This window comes from Pleurodeles waltl, chromosome 8 (assembly GCF_031143425.1).
Source record: "Pleurodeles waltl isolate 20211129_DDA chromosome 8, aPleWal1.hap1.20221129, whole genome shotgun sequence".
In the NCBI taxonomy this organism is placed as follows: Eukaryota; Metazoa; Chordata; class Amphibia; order Caudata; family Salamandridae; genus Pleurodeles; species Pleurodeles waltl.
In genome coordinates, this window is record NC_090447.1 from 68993917 (window position 1) to 69016053 (window position 22137).

The 22137-nt window shown below is 52.0% G+C and overlaps 1 protein-coding gene across 4 annotated transcripts in view; it reads left to right on the top strand.

The window, feature by feature from the left end:
- Positions 1-22137, top strand: part of LOC138249706 (sodium-dependent proline transporter-like) — a 168546-nt gene that overhangs the window by 116863 nt on the left and 29546 nt on the right. For all 4 annotated transcript variants that reach the window (XM_069203707.1, XM_069203706.1, XM_069203705.1 and 1 more), the window contains exons 6-7: positions 14515-14653; positions 21428-21562. In XM_069203707.1, the coding sequence (XP_069059808.1) occupies positions 14515-14653; positions 21428-21562 (274 nt within the window). The remainder of the gene's footprint in view (positions 1-14514; positions 14654-21427; positions 21563-22137) is intronic.

Sequence of the window (22137 nt, forward strand, 5' to 3'; positions counted from 1 at the left end):
TCCTTCATTGCTGCTGTGCCGCTCCTCTGTCTCTTGTCGCTTCAGGTTGCAGTCACTGGCTCCTAGCCTGCCCTGCGGCCAATCCTGATGCTGCTCAAAGCAGCATGAGGATAGGCTGGGAGCGCTCAGCCAGGGCACTCCCCGGCACACCGGGAGCCTGTGCATGCTCTCTCCAGCCTGGCAGCTGTGTTGCTGGGCTGAAGAGAGCCTACTGCGCATGTGTCTTTGGCCGGCCCATGACAGCTGGGCGGCCAAACATACATGTGCTTTGAGGGGACTGCTCACGCCCTTTTACAAGAAAATGATGATAATCACAGTTTATTATTGTTTTCTTGTAAAGGTTTTGCAGCTGCTGCTGGTGGGAGGGGTGACCGCCCCTGTGTGTGTATGTGTGTGTCTATATATATATATATATATATATATATATATATATATATATATATATATATATATATATAGTATGATGTTTCCTTTATCTTCAGCTTTTAAGGTCACTGTTCATGTGTCTTTGGGGGAAATGATTTAAAACCCCTGATTGCAGGTCTGCTTCGTGGGCAGTTGTGAAGAAGGTGCTATAAAATGCAGGACCTCTGGGCCCAGCCAGCAGGACCCGGGTAGGAGGGCAAGCAGACAGTAGGGGGTCAAAAATGGGATCCTCTGACTTGTAAAGAATATAGCAAAATCAGTAGGGCTCCTGATTTCCAGAGATACTCTGCAATGGAACAAGATTTCAGAGGAACAGTTGTGGCCCTTTAGAAGACTGTTTAAGATAAATGGTTCAAGAAATAAAGAAACAAAAGTAAAATATGTGCTTTTTGCACAACTGATGAACACATTCTCAGAAGGGTGGTACTCCAAAGCACTTCGGAGTATGAGAAGCAGTACTAGAGGAGTATACTTTTGTGTACTCTTTCATGCCTTAATGAACCTGCCACGAAATACCCTGTTTAGTATTAAAGTGTTAAGTGCACACAGTCCTTTATGTATGTATGTCAGTATGCATAGAGTATTTCTCTAATGCAAACCTAGCCAAAAGGCAACGGAGCAATGTTCATGGTCAACGCAAGATTAATGTCCGCGAGTGATAGGAGACAAAGCTGAGTTGTGGACGGTTAATGCATTGTGTTGTCAACTCTTTCCTAAATTGGAGCAGCTCTGTGCGGGTCCTGATGGATATGGGGATGTTGTTCCAGATCCTGAGAGCATAGATGGAAAGGCCTGTCTTGGTTTTACTTTCTGGCACTTCTTAGTCTGCGGTCTGATTGTGTCCTTGCTGTGGGTGTGCCGAGAACACCAGATATGGGGAGACTGTCTACTTTGTAAATGTTGCAGCTGGTTTTGAAGATGGTGCGGTCCGGCAAGGGAAAGCAATGGAGTTCGACCAGGATGGAGGTGATGTGATCATATTTCTTCACGTACTGGTAGAGACATGTTGTGGCGTGTAGGGTTGCCCCCAAGGGGTGCCAGGGTGAAAGGGCTTTTTAGTGCAGAGTGCAGATTTCTGAATCTCCTATGATGCAATGAGCCAGGGTTTTGGTGAGGGTGTTCGCATTCCTGAGGAGAAGCTTTCCTTCCTGAGGAGGAGAAGTCTCTTCCATCCTGAGGAGGAGAAGCCTCTTCCATCCTGAGGAGGAGAAGCCTCTTCCATCCCGAGGAGGAGAAGCCTCTTCCATCCCGAGGAGGAGAAGCCTCTTCCATCCCGAGGAGGAGAAGCCTCTTCCATCCCGAGGAGGAGAAGCCTCTTCCATCCCGAGGAGGAGAAGCCCCTTCCATCCCGAGGAGGAGAAGCCTTCCACCAAGGGGAAGCCTTCCATCCCAAGGAGAAGTCTTCCATCCTTTGCTGTGGCAGGCTCATGATCACAGTCACAGACTAGCTGTGGGCTCAGTCTTTGGTTCCTTTATATTGGGGTGCTGCGGGCTCGGATGCATGTGAGTCTTGCACCAAGGGAGCATATAAAATAGTCTTTTTGCATGTCCATCATGAGAATCCAAATGATGAGAATTTATTTTCTCAGCTACCACAAATGTTCGCGTTTCAAATAACATCCTGAACTTTCTGACTGCCTGGAAGGACTCCAGTTTGTCGTAGAGCCCGGACCCTTTGCTGATTCACTCTGTGTCTGCGGGCTTTGGCCAGTCTAGTGGCTGGAACTGGTGAACGTAAGGGCTACTCACCCCCATTATCATTATTACTACTACTACTACTACTAGTACTCGGTCAGTCAGTGGCGTGGACAGTGCCACCCGAGTAGCCGTGTGAGGGAATGTTCCAGTATCACCAGTGTGACTAATGTTCTGCTAGTTCTGGGTTCTGTTTTCACCTGGATTCATGTTGTGAGTCCTCAAGGGCTCTTTGGCCTGACAATTCACTTGTGGCCATCCCGATGTGTTGGATCTCCATTTTTCCCAAAGAATTAATTAAATCTTCCTGTTTCGAGAGTTGCAAACGTTTGCCCGGATGCACACAAGATACTAAGGGTCACAGCCAGAAGCAGATGTCTACAATTAGTTTGTCCCATGGTCTGCTCTTGGAAGTTCTGTAGGGTGGGACTTTCTCGTACAGCCCTGTCAAATGTCACTCATCATGTGTTAGACTAACGCATTCTCAATACATCACCGCAGAGTTCAGCATTAGTTACACAAATCAGCGGAGATGCTTCGCTGTCATCCTGTCTTCCAGAACTGTGCTCGAGCTGACTCCCTGATGTCAGTCATGATCACGGAGCCCTGCCTCCTTTTTGGACCGTTCCAATCCACAGAGAGCTGGCTTGAGCTACAGCCTGTGCACCAATCACAGCCATGATTGGGGGTTTATGGGATGCCAGGTTGGTGCTTGTGCTCTGGGGTGAAGGGCATCGCAGGCAGGAGTGGTGGCACCGAGGAACATGTCTTTCTGAGTGTAGCAGGCTGATGTACTCGAGTCCACCCCCCCATCTGGAATAGGGGGGCCGCCTCCCACAGGTCACACTCTTTCCGGTTCGGACTTTGGGTGACAGTTGAATGTTTTCTGGGTACTGCGGTCTTGTTTTGCTTCTAGTGACTAATTCACGAGCATATTCAACGTCATTGATATGTAGGTGAAAAGTTTACAACTTGAGGCGTATAAAGGAGGTCACCTCCGTCTGGAATTCTAGGTTTGTGGGTGTCTTTGGACCACTGGACTAACAGAACTGCTAGAACCAGGAGGATTGTGTCTGTCATGTCAGCAAGGGAAGTTCACGTTCACAGAGTCGTAGGTGATGGAGCATGAATTAGGAAACAGGGCTTTTTAGGGGTGTGATCCAGATCTGGTCCACCTGCATTTTGCCTTTGAGCTCGTCGACCTCAGAATTCGATCTACAGTTTACTCTGGAGCTAGCCGACCCTCATTTTACACTGGGGCTAGCCGACCTCCATTTTACTCTGGAGCTAGCCGACCTCCATTTTACTCTGGAGCTAGCCGGCCTCCATTTTACTCTGGAGCTAGCCGACCCTTATTTTACACTGGAGCTAACCGACCACCATTTCACAGTGGAGCTAGCCGACCACCATTTCACAGTGGAGCTAGCCGGCCTCCATTTTACTCTGGAGCTAGCCGGCCTCCATTTTACACTGGAGCTAGCCGACCCTCATTTTACACTGGAGCTAGCCGACCTCCATTTTACTCTGGAGCTAGCCGACCCTCATTTTACACTGGAGCTAGCCGACCTCCATTTTACTCTGGAACTAGCCAGCCTCCATTTTACTCTGGAGCTAGCCCGCCCTCATTTTACAGTGGAGCTAGCCGGCCCTCATTTTACACTGGAGCTAGCCAGCCCTCATTTTACTCTGGAGCTAGCCGACCCTCATTTTACTCTGGAGCTAGCCGACCCTCATTTTACTCTGGAGCTAGCCGACCCTCATTTTACTCTGGAGCTAGCCGACCCTCATTTTACTCTGGAGCTAGCCGACCCTCATTTTACTCTGGAGCTAGCCGACCCTCATTTTACTCTGGAGCTAGCCGTCCCTCATTTTACTCTAGAGCTAGCCGTTCCTCATTTTACTCTGGAGCTAGCCGGCCTCCATTTTACTCTGGAGCTGGCCGACCCTCATTTTACTCTGGAGCTAGCTAGCCTCCATTTTACTCTGGAGCTAGCCGACCCTCATTTTACTCTGGAGCTAGCCGGCCTCCATTTTACTCTGGAGCTAGCCGACCCTCATTTTACACTGGAGCTAGCCGGCCCTCATTTTACACTTGTTTTATTCGCCCTCCGTATGCTATTTGGTAAGGAAAAGCTTATTTTCTTCTCGTGCATTCATGTGTTGCCTGTCTTCTAACCGCTTTAGGATTTTTGGATGGATGTGGAAGCCAATTTTGAAATAAGATGAAATATGCACCATGCTTGAATTAGAACTAAAGCGTCATCTGCCCTAAAGAGGGACATTGGCTGCGTTTCCTTATTTCAGAATATTTCAGGTTCATCTTCAGTGAAGGAGTGAGCTGGGGTAATACTCTGCGATAGCTGCTCAATGCCGCTAGAGGGCGCCGTTGCCTAACAGACCGTGCGCAGTCCGTCTTCCGATCCTAGGTACATCATCGCCTCAGAACATGAGCCTTACCGCGCCCCGTTTTTCCCACCCAGGGGGCTGCCCACTCATATATTATCAAGGCAGATGTTTATATTCAAATGAGCCGTGTTTGCAAAATTGTTGGTGGGCTTAGGCACAGCTGAAATGTATTCTCTTTTATTCCTTTTAATTCTGACGAGTTGTTTTAAAATGCAACAAATACTTACGGAGACATGATCAGACAACTGTGCTCACATACGGCGTACATAGCACCTCAATCTGCGCAGAGGGTGCCCCTTCTGCTCACACTCTGCCACATCTGTACCCTGCCCCTTGTGCTCACACACTGAAACCCTCTGCTCCTTGTGTTCACACTGCCCCCCCCTTCCCTGCCCCTTGTGCTCACAGATTACCCCCTCAGCTCCCTGCTCCCTGCGCTCACACACTGCCCCCTCTGCTCCCTGCTCCCTCTGCTCATACACTGCCCCCTCTGCTCCCTGCTCCCTCTGCTCATACACTGCCCCCTCTGCTCCCTGTGCTCACACACTGCCCCCTCTGCTCCCTGTGCTCACACACTGCCCCCTCTGCTCCCAGCTCCCTGTGCTCAAACACTGCCCCCTCTGCTCCCTGTGCTCACACACTGCCCCCTCTGCTCCCTGTGGTCACACACTGCCCCCTCTGTTCCCTGCCCCCTGTGCTCACACACTGCCCCCTCTGTGTCCTGCCCCTTGTGCTCACACACTGCCCCCTCTGTGCCCTGCCCCCTGTGCTCACACACTGCCCCCTCTGTGTCCTGCCCCTTGTGCTCACACACTGCCCCCTCTGTGTCCTGCCCCTTGTGCTCACACACTGCCCCCTTTGTTCCCTGCCCCCTGTGCTCACACACTGCCCCCGCTGCACCCTGCCCTTGTGCTCACACACTGCCCCATCTGCTCCCTATGCGCACACACTGTCCCCTTCTGCTCCTTGCACTCACACACTGCCCCCTCTGATCCCTGCCCATTGTGCTCACACACTGCCCCCTGCCCCCTCTGCTCCCTGCCCCCTGTGCTCCCACACTGCCCCCTCTGTTCCCTGCCCCATTGTGCTCAAACACTGCACCATTTACTCCTTGTCCTCATGCCCCCTGTGCTCACACACTATCCTCCTCTGCTCCTCGCGCTCACACACTGCCCCCTCTGCTCCCTGCCCCTTGTGCTCCCATACTGCCCCCTTTGCTCCCTGTCCTCGCGCCCCTTGTGCTCATACACTGCCCCCTCTGCTCCCTGTCCTCGTGCCCCTTGTGCTCACACACTGCCCCCTCTTTTCTCTGCCGCTTGTGTTCACACACTGCCCCCTCTGTTCCCTGCCGCTTGTGCTCACACACTGCCCCCTGCTCTCTGCCCCCTGTGCTCACACACTGCCCTCTCTGCTCCCTCTGATCACATACTGCCCCCTCTGCTCCCTGCCCCTCCTGCTCACACACTGCCCCCTCTGTTCCCTGCCCCTTGTGCTCAAACACTGCACCATTTACTCCCTGTCCTCGCGCCCCTTGTGCTCACACACTGCCCCCGCTCTCTGCCCCGTGCTCACACTGCCCCCTCTGCTCCCTGTGCTCACACACTGTCCTCCTCTGCTCCTTACGCTCACACACTGCCCCCTCTGTTCCCTGCCACTTGTGCTCACCCACTGCCCCCTCTGTTCCCTGCCACTTGTGCTCACACACTGCCTCCCTGTTCCCTGCCGCTTGTGGTCCCACACTGCCCCCTGTGCTCACACCCTGCCCCCTCTGCTCCCTGCCCCCCCTGCCCACACCCTGCCCCCTCTGTTCCCTGCCCCTCTGCTAACACAATGCCCTCTCTGCTCTCTGTGCTCACACACTACCCCCTCTGTTCCCTGCCCCCTCTGCTTCCTGCACTGACACCCTGCCTCATTTGTTCCCTGCCCCTTCTGCTCACACACTGCCTCATCTGTTCCCTGCCCCTTGTGCTCACACACTGAAACCCTCTGCTCCGTGTGTTCACACTGCCCCCCTTCCCTGCCCCTTGTGCTCACAGATTGCCCCCTCAGCTCCCTGTGCTCACACACTGCCCCCTCTGCTCCCTGTGCTCACACACTGCCCCCTCTGTTCCCTTCTCCCTGTGCTCACACACTGCCCCCTCTGCTCATACACTGCCCCCTCTGCTCCCTGTGCTCACACACTGCCCCCTCTGCTCCCTGCCCCTTGTGCTCACACACTGTCCCCTCAGCTCCCTGCGCTCACACTGCCCTCTGCGCTCACACTACCCCCTCTGCTCACACACTGCCCCCTCCACTTCCTGCCCTTGTGCTCACACACTGCCCCCTCTGTTCCCTTCCCCCTGTGCTCACACACTGCCCCCTCTGTTCCCTGCCCCCTGTGCTCACACACTCCCCCCTCTGTTCCCTGCCCCCTGTGCTCACACACTGCCCCTTCTGTGTCCTGCCCCTTGTGCTCACACACTGCCCCCTCTGTGCCCTGCCCCTTGTGCTCACACACTGCCCCCTCTGTGCCCTGCCCCTTGTGCTCACACACTGCCCCCTTTGTTCCCTGCCCCCTGTGCTCACACACTGCCCCCTCTGCGCCCTGCCCTTGTGCTCACACACTGCCCCATCTGCTCCCTATGCTCACACACTGTCCCCTTCTGCTCCTTGCACTCACACACTGCCCCCTCTGATCCCTGCCCCTTGTGCTCACACACTGCTCCCTGCCCCCTCTGCTCCCTGCCCCTTGTGCTCCCACACTGCCCCCTCTGTTCCCTGCCCCATTGTGCTCAAACACTGCACCATATACTCCTTGTCCTCATGCCCCCTGTGCTTACACACTGCCCCCTCTGCTCCCTGTGCTCACACACTGTCCTCCTCTGCTCCTCGCGCTCACACACTGCCCCCTCTGCTCCCTGCCCCTTGTGCTCCCATACTGCCCCCTGTCCTCGCGCCCCTTGTGCTCATACACTGCCCCCTCTGCTCCCTGTCCTCATGCCCCTTGTGCTCACACACTGCCCCCTCTTTTCTCTGCCGCTTGTGTTCACACACTGCCCCCTCTGTTCCCTGCCGCTTGTGCTCACACACTGCCCCCTGCTCTCTGCCCCCTGTGCTCACACACTGCTCTCTCTGCTCCCTCTGATCACACACTGCCCCCTCTGTTCCCTGCCCCTCCTGCTCACACACTGCCCCCTCTGTTCCCTGCCCCTTGTGCTCAAACACTGCACCATTTACTCCCTGTCCTCGCGCCCCTTGTGCTCACACACTGCCCCCTCTGCTCCCTGTCCTCGTGCCCCTTGTGCTCACACACTGCCCCCTCTTTTCTCTGCCGCTTGTGTTCACACACTGCCCCCTCTGTTCCCTGCCGCTGGTGCTCACACACTGCCCCCTGCTCTCTGCCCCCTGTGCTCACACACTGCCCTCTCTGCTCCCTCTGATCACACACTGCCCCCTCTGCTCCCTGCCCCTCCTGCTCACACACTGCCCCCTCTGTTCCCTGCCCCTTGTGCTCAAACACTGCACCATTTACTCCCTGTCCTCGCGCCCCTTGTGCTCACACACTGCCGCCGCTCTCTGCCCCGTGCTCACACACTGCCCCCTCTGCTCCCTGTGCTCACACACTGTCCTCCTCTGCTCCTTACGCTCACCCACTGCCCCCTCTGTTCACTGCCACTTGTGCTCACCCACTGCCCCCTCTGTTCACTGCCACTTGTGCTCACCCACTGCCCCCTCTGTTCCCTGCCACTTGTGCTCACACACTGCCTCCCTGTTCCCTGCCGCTTGTGGTCCCACACTGCCCCCTGCCCTCTGTGCTCACACCCTGCCCCCTCTGCTCCCTGCCCACACCCTGCCCCCTCTGTTCCTTGCCCCTCTGCTAACACAATGCCCTCTCTGCTCTCTGTGCTCACACACTACCCCCTCTGTTCCCTGCCCCTCTGCTTCCTGCACTGACACCCTGCCTCATTTGTTCCCTGCCCCTCAGCTCATACAATGCCCCCTCTGCTCCCTGACCCTTGTGCTCACTCCTCGCCCCCTCTGTTCCCTGCCCCTCTGCTCACACCCTGCCCCCTCTGTTCCCTGCGCACACATACTGTCCCCTCTGTTCCCTGCCCCTCTTCTCACACAATGCCCCTTGTGCTCGCACACTGCCCCCTCTGCTCCCTGTCCTCGTGCCCCTTGTGCTCACACACTGACCCCTCTGTTCCCTGCTGCTTGTGCCCACACACTGCCCCTGCTCTCTGTCCCCCTCTGCTTACACCCTGCCCCCTCTGCTCACACACTGCCCCCCTCTGTTCCCTGCCCCTCTGCTCAAACACTGCCCCCTCTCCACTCACACACTGCCCCCCTCTGTTCCCTGCCTCACTGCTCACACACAGCCCCCACTGCTCCTTGTGCTCACACCCTGCCCCCTCTGCGCTCACACTGCCCCCTCTGTTCCCTGCCCCACTGCTCAAACACTGCGCCCTCTACCCCTTCTGCTCACACCTTGCCCCCTCTGTCCCCTGCCCCTTGTGCTCAAACACTGCCCCTCTGCTCCCTTTGCTTGCTCTCCTTGTGTTCACACACTGCCCCCTCTGTTTCCTGCCGCTTGTGTTCACACACTGCCCCCTCTGTTCCCTGCCGCTTGTCCTCAAACACTGCCACATCTGCTCCCTGTCCTCACGCCCCTTTTGCTCACACACTGCCCCTCTGTTCCCTGCTGCATGTGCTCCCACACTGCCCCCTGCCCCCACACATGGCCCCCTGTGCTCCCTGCCTTTTGCTCACACACTGCCTCTCTGTTCCCTGCCGCATGTGCTCACACACTGCCCCCTGCCCCCACACATGGCCCCCTGTGCTCCCTGCCCCTTGTGCTCACACCCTGCCCCCTCTGTTCCCTGCCCCCTCTGCCTACACCTTGCCCCCTCTGCCCACACCTTGCCCCCTCTGCTCACACACTGCCTCCTCTGTTTTCTGCCCCCTCTGCTCACACAATGCCCCCCCTGCTCCCTGCGCTTTGTGCCCCTCTGTTCCCTGCCCCTAGTGCTCACATACTGCCCCCTCTGTTCCCTGCCCCTTGTGCTCACACACTGCCCCTCTCTGCTCCCTATGTTCACACACTGCTCCCTCTCTTCCCTGCCCCTTGTGCTCACAGATTACCTCCTCTGCCCCTTGTGCTCACACACTGCCCCCTCTGTTCCCTGTGTTCACACACTGCCCCCTCTGTTCCCTGCCCTTAGTGCTCACACACTGCCCCCTCTGCTCCCTGCCCCTTATACTCACACACTGCCCCCTCTGTCCCTGGTGCTCACACACCGTCCCCTCTGCTCCCTCCCCCTTGTGCTCACACACTGCCCCCTCTGTTCCCTGCCCCTCTGCTTACACACTGCCCCCTCTGCTCTCTGCGCTCACACACTTCCCCCTCTGTTCCCTGCCCCTCTGCTCACACACTGCCCCCTCTGCTCCCTGACCCTTGTGCTCACACACTTCCCCCTCTGTTCCCTGCACCACTGCTCACCCTGCCCCCTCTGCTCCCTGCGCTCACACACTGCCCCCTCTGTTCCCTGCCCTTCTGCTCACACAATGCCCCTCTGTTCCCTTCCCCTCTGCTCACACAATGCCCCTTGTGCTCACACACGGCCTCCTCTGCTGCCTGCCCCCTCTGCCCACACCCTTCCCCCTCTGCCCACACCCTGCCCCATCTGCTCACACACTGCCCCCTCATTTCCCTGTGCTCACAATGCCCCTTGTGCCCACACCCTGCCCCCTCTGCTCACACACTGCCCCCTCATTTCCCTGTGCTCACACACTGCCCCACTGTTCCCTGCCCCTCTGCTCACACAATGCCCCCTCTGCTCCCTGACCCTTGTGCTCACACAATGCCCCCTCTGTTCCCTGACCCTTGTGCTTACACCCTGCCCTTGTGCTCACACATTGCCCCCTATGTTTCCTGCCCCTTGTGCTCACACCCTGCCCCTCTGCTCTCTGCGCTCACATACTGCTCCCTCTGTTCCTTGCCCCACTGTTCACACACTGCCCCCTCTGCCCCTTGTGCTCAAACACTCTTCCCCTCTGCTCCCGGTCCTCACGCCCCTTGTGCTCACACACTGCCCCCTCTGTTCCCTGTCAGTTGTGTTCACACACAGCCCCCTCTGTTCCCTGTCGCTTGTGTTCACACACTGCCCCCTCTGTTCCCTGCCCGTGTGCTCACACAGTGCCCCTTCTGCTCCTTGTCTTCGCGCCCCTTGTGCTCATACACTGCCCCCTCTGTTCCCTGCGCCTCTGCTCACACAATGGCCCCTCTGCTCACACACTGCCCCCTATGTTCCCTGCGCCTTGTGCTCACACACTGCCCCCCTCTGCTCCATGACCCCCCTTCTCACACTCCCTGTGATCACACACTGCCCCCTCTGCCCACACCTTGCCCCCTCTGCTCACACACTGCCTCCTCTGTTCCCTGCCCCCTCTGCTCTCATAAAGTCCCCTCTGCTCCCTGCGCTCAGTGCCCCCTCTGTTCCCTGCCCCTCTGCTCACACAATGCCCCCTCTGCTCACACACTGCCCCCTCTGTTCCCTGCGCCTTGTGCTCACTCACTGCCCCCTCTGCTCCATGACCCCCCTTCTCACACTCCCTGTGATCACACACTGCCCCCTCTGCCCACACCTTGCCCCCTCTGCTCACACACTGCCTCCTCTGTTCCCTGCCCCCTCTGCTCTCATAAAGCCCCCTCTGCTCCCTGCGCTCAGTGCCCCCTCTGTTCCCTGCCCCTCTGTTCACACACTGCCCCCTCTGTTCCCTGCCCCTCTGCTCACACAATGTCCTCTCTGCTCCCTGACTCTTGTGCCCACACCCTGCCCCCTCTGTTCCCTGCCCCTCTGCTCACTTCCTGCCCCCTCTGCTCCCTGCGCTCACACACTGCCCCTCTGTTCCCTGCCCCTCTGTTCACACAATGCCCCTCTGTTCCCTTCCCCTCTGCTCACACAATGCCCCCTCTGCCCACACCCTGCCCCCTCTGCCCACACCCTGCCCCCTCTGCCCACACCCTGCCCCCTCTGCCCACACCCTGCCCCCTCTGCTCACACACCACCCCCTCATTTCCCTCTGCTCACACAATGCCCCCGCTGCTCCCTGACCCTTGTGCTCACACAATTCTCCCTCTGTTCCCTGCCCTTCTGCTCACACCCTGCCCGCCGTGCTCACACCCTGCCCCCTCTGCTCTCTGTGTTCACACACTGCCCCCTCTGTTCCCTGCTCCACTGCTCACACACTGCCCCCCTCTGCTCCTTGTGCTCACACATTGCCCCCATGTTTCCTGCCCCTTGTGCTCACTCCCTGCGCCCTCTGCTCTCTGCGCTCACACACTGCCCCCTCTGTTCCCTGCCCCACTGTTCACACACTGCCCCCTCTGCCCCTTGTGCTCAAACACTCCCCCCTCTGCTCCCTGTCCTCACGCCCCTTGTGCTCACACACTGCCCCCTCTGTTCCCTGTCAGTTGTGTTCACACACTGCCCCCTCTGTTCCCTGCCCGTGTGCTCACACAGTGCCCCTTCTGCTCCTTGTCTTCGTGCCCCTTGTGCTCATACACTGCCCCCTCTGTTCCCTGCGCCTCTGCTCGCACGATGCCCCCTCTGCTCACACACTGCTCCCTCTGTTCCCTGCGCCTTGTGCTCACACTGCCCCCCTCTGCTCCTTGCCTCACACACTGCCCCCTCTGTACACTGCCCTTTGTGCTCACACTGCCCTCTCTGTTCCCTGTCCCTTGTGTTCACACACTGCCCCCTCTGTTCCCTGCCACTTGTGCTCACACACTGCCCCCTCTGTTCCCTGCCACTTGTGCTCACACACTGCCCCCTCTGTTCCCTGCCCCTTGTGCTCACACAATGCCCCTTCTGCTCCCTGTCTTCGCACCCCTTGTGCTCATACACTGCCCCCTCTGTTCCCTGCGCCTCTGCTCACACAATGCCACCTCTGCTCAATGACCCCCTTCTCACACTCTGCCCCTCTGCTCCCTGCGCTCGCACCCTGCCTCATCTGCTGTCTGCTCACACTGCCCTCTGCTCCTCGTCCTTTTAATTCACACTCTACCTGCTTATATCCTGTCCCATCTGCTCATACGCTATCCCTTTTGCTCTCTGATCCTTCTGCTCACACATTGGCCCCTATACTCATACCTGGCACCCCTCCATCCTGCCCGTTTTCCCTACATCTAGTTCCCCCTGATCCCTGCCTCTTCATATCATACACTGCCCCTTCTAAAACACTGCCTCATTTACCCCATGCCCCTTCTGCCCACAGATTGTTTCCTATGCTGACCAACTGTCCCGTCTGCTCTCTGTCCTTCTGCTAACATCCTGCCCCTTTTATCTACAGCTTGGTCCCTTTGCTCCCCATACTCACACAGCCCCTTTGATAACACACTTCCCTTCCCCACATTCTGCCCCTTCTGCTCCCTGCCTCTTGTGCTCATTCACATCCCCCATGTTCCCTGCCCCAGCATCTCTTGTTAGTGTAGTGCCACCCTCCCTGTCAACACTTGCACACCGGTGACATCTCTCCTGTCTTCAGGCATAAATAGGGTGACCAGACCCCCCGGGTTTCCCTGGACATTCCTGGTTTTTAGATGACTGTCCCGGTGTCCCGATGCTTCTCCTAATTTTGAATAAATGTCCCGGTTTTTGGGACAAAGGTCATATTATTAAATAAATGTCCAGGTTTTTGGGGCTAAGTTCAGATCATCTAGGGAAGCATAAGTTAAAGAGGCCTACAAAGTATGAAATAATTAAAGTATTTTATCTGTTACTGTCAGGCGACACAGTACCCTGTCTGCTCAGAGCAGAGAGACGGAGTGGGGAGCAGAGAGAGGTGGGTGGTTGGGGGTGCAGGGTGGGAAATCAAGCTATAGCTAATTTTATATATGTAGTCTTGTACGTGTGTGTGTGCATATATATATATATATATATGTGTGTGTGTGTATGTATTCACACACACATGTTTAGGCACACATTCACAAAGCTACTTAAAAAAACAGGACAGGCCAGATATAAAAGTGAGTAATGTGTTTAGTCCTTCTTTTATGTCTGACCTGTTCCAGTTTTTTGCTTCTCAAAATCTGGTCACCATAGGCATAAAGGAGCTCTGAATAGAGGGCTCTCTTCCAGAATCGCTCGGGCCTTGACCCACAAATGCGAAGCCTCTAGCTTGGAAATGTTGATGGTTACTCATGGAGTCTCATAGGAACTGACTCCTGTATGTGTATCATTTGCCAATGAAACCACTTTACTCAGCAGCTCCAGTGAAGTGCTACTTTGATGTATGGAAGTGCCACTTTTGATATATTAAAGTGCCACATGTGGTGCAGCGAACTGCCATTTGTGGTTCACTGAAGAGTACTGGCCAAAGATTTGACCCTGGAGTACCCACCTTCTTTTCCATTACAATGTTGCTGCCTGCCAGCCTTCACTGTGGCCCGTCAGTCACCTGTGGTGGCAACTAGTTTAAAGCACGATTGATTCTCTTCTATGTGTGATTGTCTGTAATGAAGCACGCTAACTCAACACATCTGAACAACCTAATGGGACCTTTGTATGAATATGGGTGTCCAGCAATGGTCCACTAGTATTGAAGCCAACTCTGATTTTCAGGCTAAGCACTGACTGTGTACTTGAATCCTGCATAAGCCCCTTGTATTTAATTACATTTCATAGGTGGCCAGACTTTCTGACTTGGTCCCCACCATTGTGAACCAACACAGGACACCCTTGGGTTAGGCGATGTTTTAGATGTCCTGTAGAAGCAGAGAAGTATCTATTCTACACCTTCCAGTGCACTGAGGATCCCTAGTTGTCTTCTCGGATCGAAACCCGCTTTTATTTAGTCAGCTGGTCTCTAAGGTCCATAGATCTCTAGTGCACTGGTATGTCCTGGATCTGCTGTACCATCAGTGTGCTTATGGTCAGAGCCATGCTTTGTGTATCTTGAGTACCACACCTTTGTATGTCTTTACTAACCCTACCTTCTGCTTGTCAGCGAGAAGGTGCTGGGCGTGGTTCACAGTACCGGACTCAGCGACCCGGGACCGGTCCGGTGGCAGCTGGCGATATGTCTCCTGGTCGCCTGGTTCATCATCTTCCTCTGCATCCTGAAAGGAATCCACAGCTCTGGCAAGGTGAGTCATGATATCAGGACAGCTCCTGCCTCATGCATTCAGCACACCCACTCTAGACCTTGGGCAATGATCATGTGCGGAAGAACACCTCTGCCATCCAATGAGACCGAGAACTGGGGCAACCAAACAACAGAGTAATGCACAATTCCTCCAAAGACAGAGACACAATTAGGAATGCGAATCAATACATAACTAAAGCATCTCCATCAATAACAATTAACAACGAACTTTCCTCTAAAATAGAAACTGCATTCGCCTAATCCGTGCAGAAAAACGTATAATATTGCATATTGTTCGACTAACTGCAATACTTGCTACTAACACTGCAGAGTAACCCTGGGCTCCATAATGTAGCATGCTATCCTTCTGCAAAGTGCATCATTGCCCCTTCTGGCTCCTTGACTTGTTTTCTGTCTTAATAATGCACATTTGCCATGATGTGTGTGAATAATAATGTTTATGCTTTCATTCCATCTTACATAGTGGATGTGATAGATCAGTGGTTCTTAACCTGTTAACTTCTGAGGACCCCTACTTAATCATTACTGGGGACCCCCTACTGAGTTATGACTGGAGCCGGGGATCCTGGCCTAAGCATTTTCAATGATTTAACCCACTGAAAAATAAACAATACAGAAACACGCATTTATAAAACAAATACCTAAATGATGAAACAATTAACTTAATTCATAATTAGATATAACAAAAATCAAAACTGTAATTTTACCCGGAGGGTTGGAGCGTTTAATTGAGGCCACTCATCTTCCATACTCTGTTCTGTATCATGCACGTGCACTTTCCTCACAAATCATTCTGAGGATACTAAATTAATTTTTAGGTTCCAATTTCACATCTCTTTACATTTCCAGAACATTTTAAACTTTGAAATTCTGCATTTAGCTTCTATATTTACATACACTTTATTAATCAGTAAATATTATTTCATTTCCTAACTAATCGCGGACCCCCTGAGTAGGCCTCGCGGACTCCCAGGGGTTCCTGGACCACAGGTTGGGAATCACTGTGGTATTGTATTTAGAATTTGCATGACAAGTGGGAATAGCCAAGATCTATCAACCTCTTGGTGCATGTGACCATGGTCGCCACAGAGCTCAGTTATGTCAAGTTTTCAAGATACTCACATGTGATTACTCTGCATCCCATGTATCTAAATGGGATTCAATGACATGGTCCCTGGTTATCCAGGAAATATGACCTACCGCTGATCTCCATGGACCAATGTTCGATACGCATGATATAGATGACGCCACGGTTACTGTATTGATACTTTTATATGACCTTCATGCTAATAAATTCCTAAAATCGTTATGGTGTCTCGAGGACAAACATGTCATCATTTGTTTTTCACGCCAAAATATTCGAATGTATTAGGGTTTCCTGTGTCAACCTACCAATCAATCATAATACTGATAAAGCGCGACTTGTCACCCGCAAGGGTCTCAAGGCTCTGGGGTAGGTGTGTGGGGGGGGGGGGGGGGGGGGGCAGTAAGTGGGAGGCCGTCGAAGAACAGAGGGGATCAGGTGAAAAGCCAGGTTTTGAGGTTCTTTCTGAATTGTGAGAGTCTGTATACATTAATCTAGCTCAAGTACATTTTTATGTTTCCACTTTAAATCCATAAACAGTGTCATAAACAGAAGCTGTTCATGTTCTTTTAAACATGAAACTAGCAGATACTCATTACCCCCAACTTAAAATTCCACCCTGATAGAAAAAGCAGTCTTCATAGAAACTGAAGAGAAAATTGTGGGTTTAATTTTCTAACTGTATTGGTTAAAGCAATGTGAGATTCTGGAACCAAGCAGCAAGAACATGATCTACGATTAGTCAGCTTGTCTTTTGAGGTGGAAGACTGTCTCTAAATTAAGTTTTGCTTTTCTGCATCGTAGAACTCTTCAATGAAGTCATAAATGCTTGAATAATCCCCCCCCGCTGCGTGCGTGAACCTCGAAGGACCATTAAATAGTTAATTTTCATGGAAATACCATTCACGTTCTCTGTTTCAAAGAGACTTCGATCTCTGTTTTCTATTGAAAGATGCTGCAATGTGACTCTATGAATAAGATTTACAAACATTCCGGTGAACATTCATCAAAAACGAGACCGTTTTTAGGCGTCCAGTCAACAGATTTATGCAGAAGATTCCTGTGCAAAGACATTCTTTGATGCTATTTCAATGAAAATCAACTATTTACTGGTGTTGTGGGGTCCACGTACGCAGAGGGGAGTTGTTCAGTCATTTATGACTTCAGTGAAGATACCTACGATGCAGAACTATGACTATATAACGTTCTCACCTTTATATTTTTCCCATTCTTCTTTCCTTGAACCGTAAAGCAGGGTTCACCAGAATGTTTCTACATTTGATGTAATAACGGAATAGTTCCTAACTTGACCTTTGCTGATTTTCTTCTGTTGCTGACTTTTACAATGGCAGTTTTACGATAATGTGTCCTCACAAGTCAGTATCCATAGCATCACACACTGAAAACCTTCCGAGCTCCTGTCATTCAGTGTATGATGATGTGAGGGATATCTGTGTAAAGGGTTCTGGCACAGTGTTTGTGAGAGAATTGTATTGGGATGGAAAAGGTGACCTGCTTGGCTCTGGAGAGGGTGTGTCTCTATCGGATTTTTGCCCCCCCGCGCGCACACAAATGCGCACTGTGAAATGGAAGGTGACCCGGATCTAGTTTCTGTGCCCTGGTGGGGCCCACCGTGTGCAAACCCCTCTGCTGAGCATGACTCCTGCCAGCTGACCAGTCTGTGGACGACTGACAGGTGACAGTAACTGACTCTTTGGCAGGCTAGATAGGTCTTTAGACCTGTCCTCCATAGGGAGAGTTGATTACTGGTGTCTTCTCTTTTAAATTGGTCTATAAGCATCCTGGTTTTCACCTCATACCTTTTGGGACATGCGTGGCCCATGTGTGATCACCGCCAGTATGTGGATTATCTGCTGACAAGGGGAAATCTTTTCTTTTTTCATGGGTCTGTGACATTTGTGCTTTCACTCAATAACATTGCATGCCCATCTCTTGCCTCTTCTTCCTTGTGTGGCAGTGTCTTTTTGTGTTCTTTCGCCGCACGTCACCAGACATCTTCAGACATCTTCAATATCTACCATTCCCCCCCCACCCTTCTCATGTTTTGCTTTCTGCCCCTTCCACTGCCCCCACTTACAATGAGCACTCCTACTACTTGCTGTCTCTCTGTATTCTCCTCCTCTGCAGACCCCACTGGTGGCCAGCTGCTCATCACGTACAGATGACGGCATTGGATTTCCCATAGCTTGTAGAATTGCGGTGAACACATTGGCATCAACAGTAGCGGTCGGCAGCCATCTTGGAGTATTATTTTGTACGCTTCTAAGATGGAAGCCATTTTGCATCTAAAAACAGCATGACTGCCATTGTGGAACAATGTTATATATATATTTTTTTACTTATTGTTATCCTGTACACTGCACCTAGGCCACAATTTTAGAAAAAAGACAGTGGTCTTTTCTCCTTTCACTGGTTAGAGCAGCTGTTGCAGCATTAAAACAATGATAGCGTGCAAAGAAAAGAACAGTGAAGCAGGGAATAGAGTCGGGGGACCCAGACACAAACAGGAGGAAATACACCTCCATCTATTTAAGTTTTGCTAACGACGCATTCTTTTTTATTATGTAATTAAGGGCAGGACATGAAGTAAAGCAGACAAGAATAATAGAGTGTATAACACACCAAGGAGAATCACTCAATTAATGGACGGATGGAGATATAGTTACCCAGGGTATTATAAGTGAGTGAATGAGGAACAATTAATATGCCAGGCAACTTAACATCGGAAGCTAACTGTTAGACCTAGCAGCTTTTTGGCATGTCTCCCCTGTCTTTTTTCCTTCTGACCTCCTGTTTTTATAGTATATTGGACTCTGTTTTTACTGGTTTATTGTCCCTGCGCACTTTACCACTGCTAATCGGTGCTAAAGTGCAAGTGCTCCCTCAATATATTGTACTATTGATTGGTTCATCTGTGATTGGCATGTTTGGTTTACTGGTAAGTCCCTAGTAAAATGCACTAGAGGTGCCCAGGGCCTGTAAATCAAATGCTACTAATGGGCCTGCAGCACTGATTGTGCCACCCACATAAGTAGCCCTGTAAACAGGTCTCAGACCTGCCACTTCAGTGTCTGTGTGTGCAGTTTTAAAACTGCAAATTCGACCTGGCAATTGCACCCGCTTGCTAGGCCTAAACCTTCCCTTTTTATACATGTAAGACACCCCTAAGGTAGGCCCTAGGTAGCCTCATGGGCAGGGTGCAGTGTATGTTAAAGGTGGGACATGTACTGATGTGTGTTAAATGTCATAACAGTAAAATACTGCTAAATTCAGTCTTCACTATTGCAAGGCCTCTCTCTCTCATAGGTTAACATGGGGGCTGCCTTTAAATAACTTTAAAGTGCAAATTCCCTTTGAGAGCAGATAGAAATGTAGAGTTTTGGGTCTCTGAACTCACAGTTTAAAAATGCATCTTTTAGTGAAGTTGGTTTTTAGATTGTTAGTTTGAAAATACCCCTTTTAGAAAGTAGGCATTTTCTTGCTTAAACCATTTTGTGACTCTGCCTGTTTGTGGATTCCCTGTCTGGGTCAGTTTGACAGATGGGCTGTTCACACCTCTCCTCTAGACAGTGACACAAAGGGAGCTGGGGTGTAGCCTGCATAACCTGTTGAGCCATCTGAGCTAGAGTGGAGGGAGGAGTGGTCACTTACACCTGAAAGGGCTGTGCCTGCCCTCACACAATGCAGTCTACATCCCCTGGTGTGTGTCTGGGGCCTGGCCTGGACAAGGAAGGATCTTGCAAACACCTGAGTTGTTCTTTTGAAGTTTGCCAGCTTCAAGGGCAGAAAGGGGTATAAGTATTGGATCCAAAACCCAAGACTTTTAGAATTTTTCTGGAATCAAGAGGAACCTCTGCCAAAGAAGAGCTAAAGAAATTGAGGAGGAGTACTGCCCCTTTGCTGTGCTGCTTTGCTGGGTTGGCCTGCAGTTGCTGCTTCTGCCTTCGAAGAGAGCAAAGGGTGAGCCTTGCTGTATTTCCTGCTTGAGAAAGTTCTCCAAGGGCTTGGAGTAGAGCTTGCCACCTGTTGGAAGTCTCAGTCTCAGGGACACCAAAGACTTCAGTTTCATCTGCCTACAGCACTGGTAACTGTGTGTTTTGTGCTGTTCAGGAAGAAAAACCACTGCGATGGCACAAACGTGACCTGCCGACGCCGCATGGAGCCGCACTGCCGTGCTTCGCATCGCAACTCTAGTCTCACCGTTGCCGCCATCTGACGCAGCCACCGAGCCGCTGCTTGCACCGTGACCTGGAGGCTCCGACATCACCTTGCTCACACTGCACTCCTGCTGACACCGGCGCCGCTGCCTGCACCATGGCCTGTGGACATCGCTTGTGAAGTACACGAAGCACTGTCCCGCACTGCAGCCCCGGTCCACCGACGCCAGCACCATCAACTCCAGTGTCGTCACGAGGTGTCCCTGTCTGCACCGTGGACGCCGTACGGAGCCATTCCTGCGCCGCACCGCCGACTTTGGCCTACCAACGACAGTGCTTCAGCAACGACGACACCGATGAGGCCTGCACCATGACCTGGGGACACCACACGCCACACCGTCCCGTTTCACACTGCAGCCCTGGTCTCGCCAATGCCATCACTGAGCCGCAGCCTGCACCGTGACCTGTGGGCACTGCACGTCGCATCATCCCGCTTCGCACCACAGCCCAGATGCTATAGTTCCTGACGTCATCACCCCAGAGCTCTATCTGCAACGCGTGTGACTTCAAGGGCCCGATGACCCCCGCATTGACCTCCGGAACTGATGCCAGCAACGCCACTCTCCAGATCTCATCGCGAGGATCATGACTCCCTGCACTTCCAAAGGTACTGTTTGCTGGTCTTCCCGACACCATAGCTAGCTCGCGACACCGCGACTGGCCTGAACTGTTGGTTTTGTTGATCACGATGCTGTGATGGCCCCAGGTGGAGCTATCGACTTCAGGCACTGTCTTTTTAAGTAACTTTTGAAGAATTCATCTATTTATTACTGTATGTTGGATTTTTACCGTATTTGGTTTTGTTTTACACAGATAAATATTGGCTATTTTTCTAAAACTGGCTTGGTGTCCTTTTGTAGTGTTTTCACTGTGTTACTGTGTGTTATGTGCAAATGCTTTACACATTGCTTCTGAGATAAGCCTGACTGCTCGCGCCAAGCTACCAAGGGGGTGAGCAGGGGTTATCTGAGCGGGTATCTCCCTTATCCTGTCTAGAGTGAGGGTCCCTACTTGGACAGGGTGCAAACCGACTGCCAACTACAGACCCCATTTCTAACACTAAGTTAAAAAGTTTTCGATGGCTGGGTAGAAAATTTACTGATGTTACTTCACAGGTTGCATTTTCCAAGTGTTGAATGATGTAAAATATTTGCATACCTTGGTCAATATTTTTTATAATTTTTGATGCAGCCGTTTTTTTGAGCATCCCATGTGGCTTTGCGCAGAACATTAAATGCCTTCCCTGAGGCTGATTTTTGGAAATCCAGTGTGTTTCAGAACTTCAAACATAGTCTAAGAAATGTTTATACAATGTTTCAATATATCACACAAGAAGCAGATTGTATCTTCTCCCTCCCCAGCGCTTACTGTAGATGCTGATGGGATCCCCTTCTAACATTGAACTTTCTGTCTTTTTCCCATTGTCCCATAGATTGTGTATTTCACAGCAACCTTTCCTTACTTTGTTATTCTTGTACTCATAATTCGAGGCGCCACTCTGGAGGGGTCCATCGAAGGGGTGCGATTCTACCTCTCGGCAGATTGGAAGAGGCTACAGAGCGCTCAGGTGGGTTAGACTTCTGATCACAGGAAATAATCAACTCTTTGTGTCTGCCCAAACCTACCGACATTTTAAGTGGGAGATTTTGGGGAAATAAATTCAGGGGAATTTTTTTCCAATTGCCTTTTATTGAAGTGGAGTTAATTTTAGGTGGGAGACAGCTAACATTTAACCACATTAATCTTTTTGTGGCTTCAAAACAGGGAGTCTCCTGGCTAAATTGCGGCTGTTGGCATATATGGTCTGCCCCAAGCCACACCACTATAGTAGGGTTATCCACCTCGAAACTCACATTTTCTGTAATATCTTGTTGTTCTCTACTGCCTACCTGTTACTGTTACAGACTAGTTATGTTTGAGAATGGCATTGTCACAATCATTAATGGACATAGAGTTGGCTCCATAACTAGTTGGAGGTGTTGCCATTTCCCTAAAGACACATCATGCAAGAGTTGACTATCTGACCAAAGCAAGAGAGGCATCTTTATGGAAAACATCAATCTCATTACCCTCGTGGTAGTTAGAAAGGATGAAACATCTGGCAGAAATGTCAACATAGAAATCTACTATATCTCCTCAACA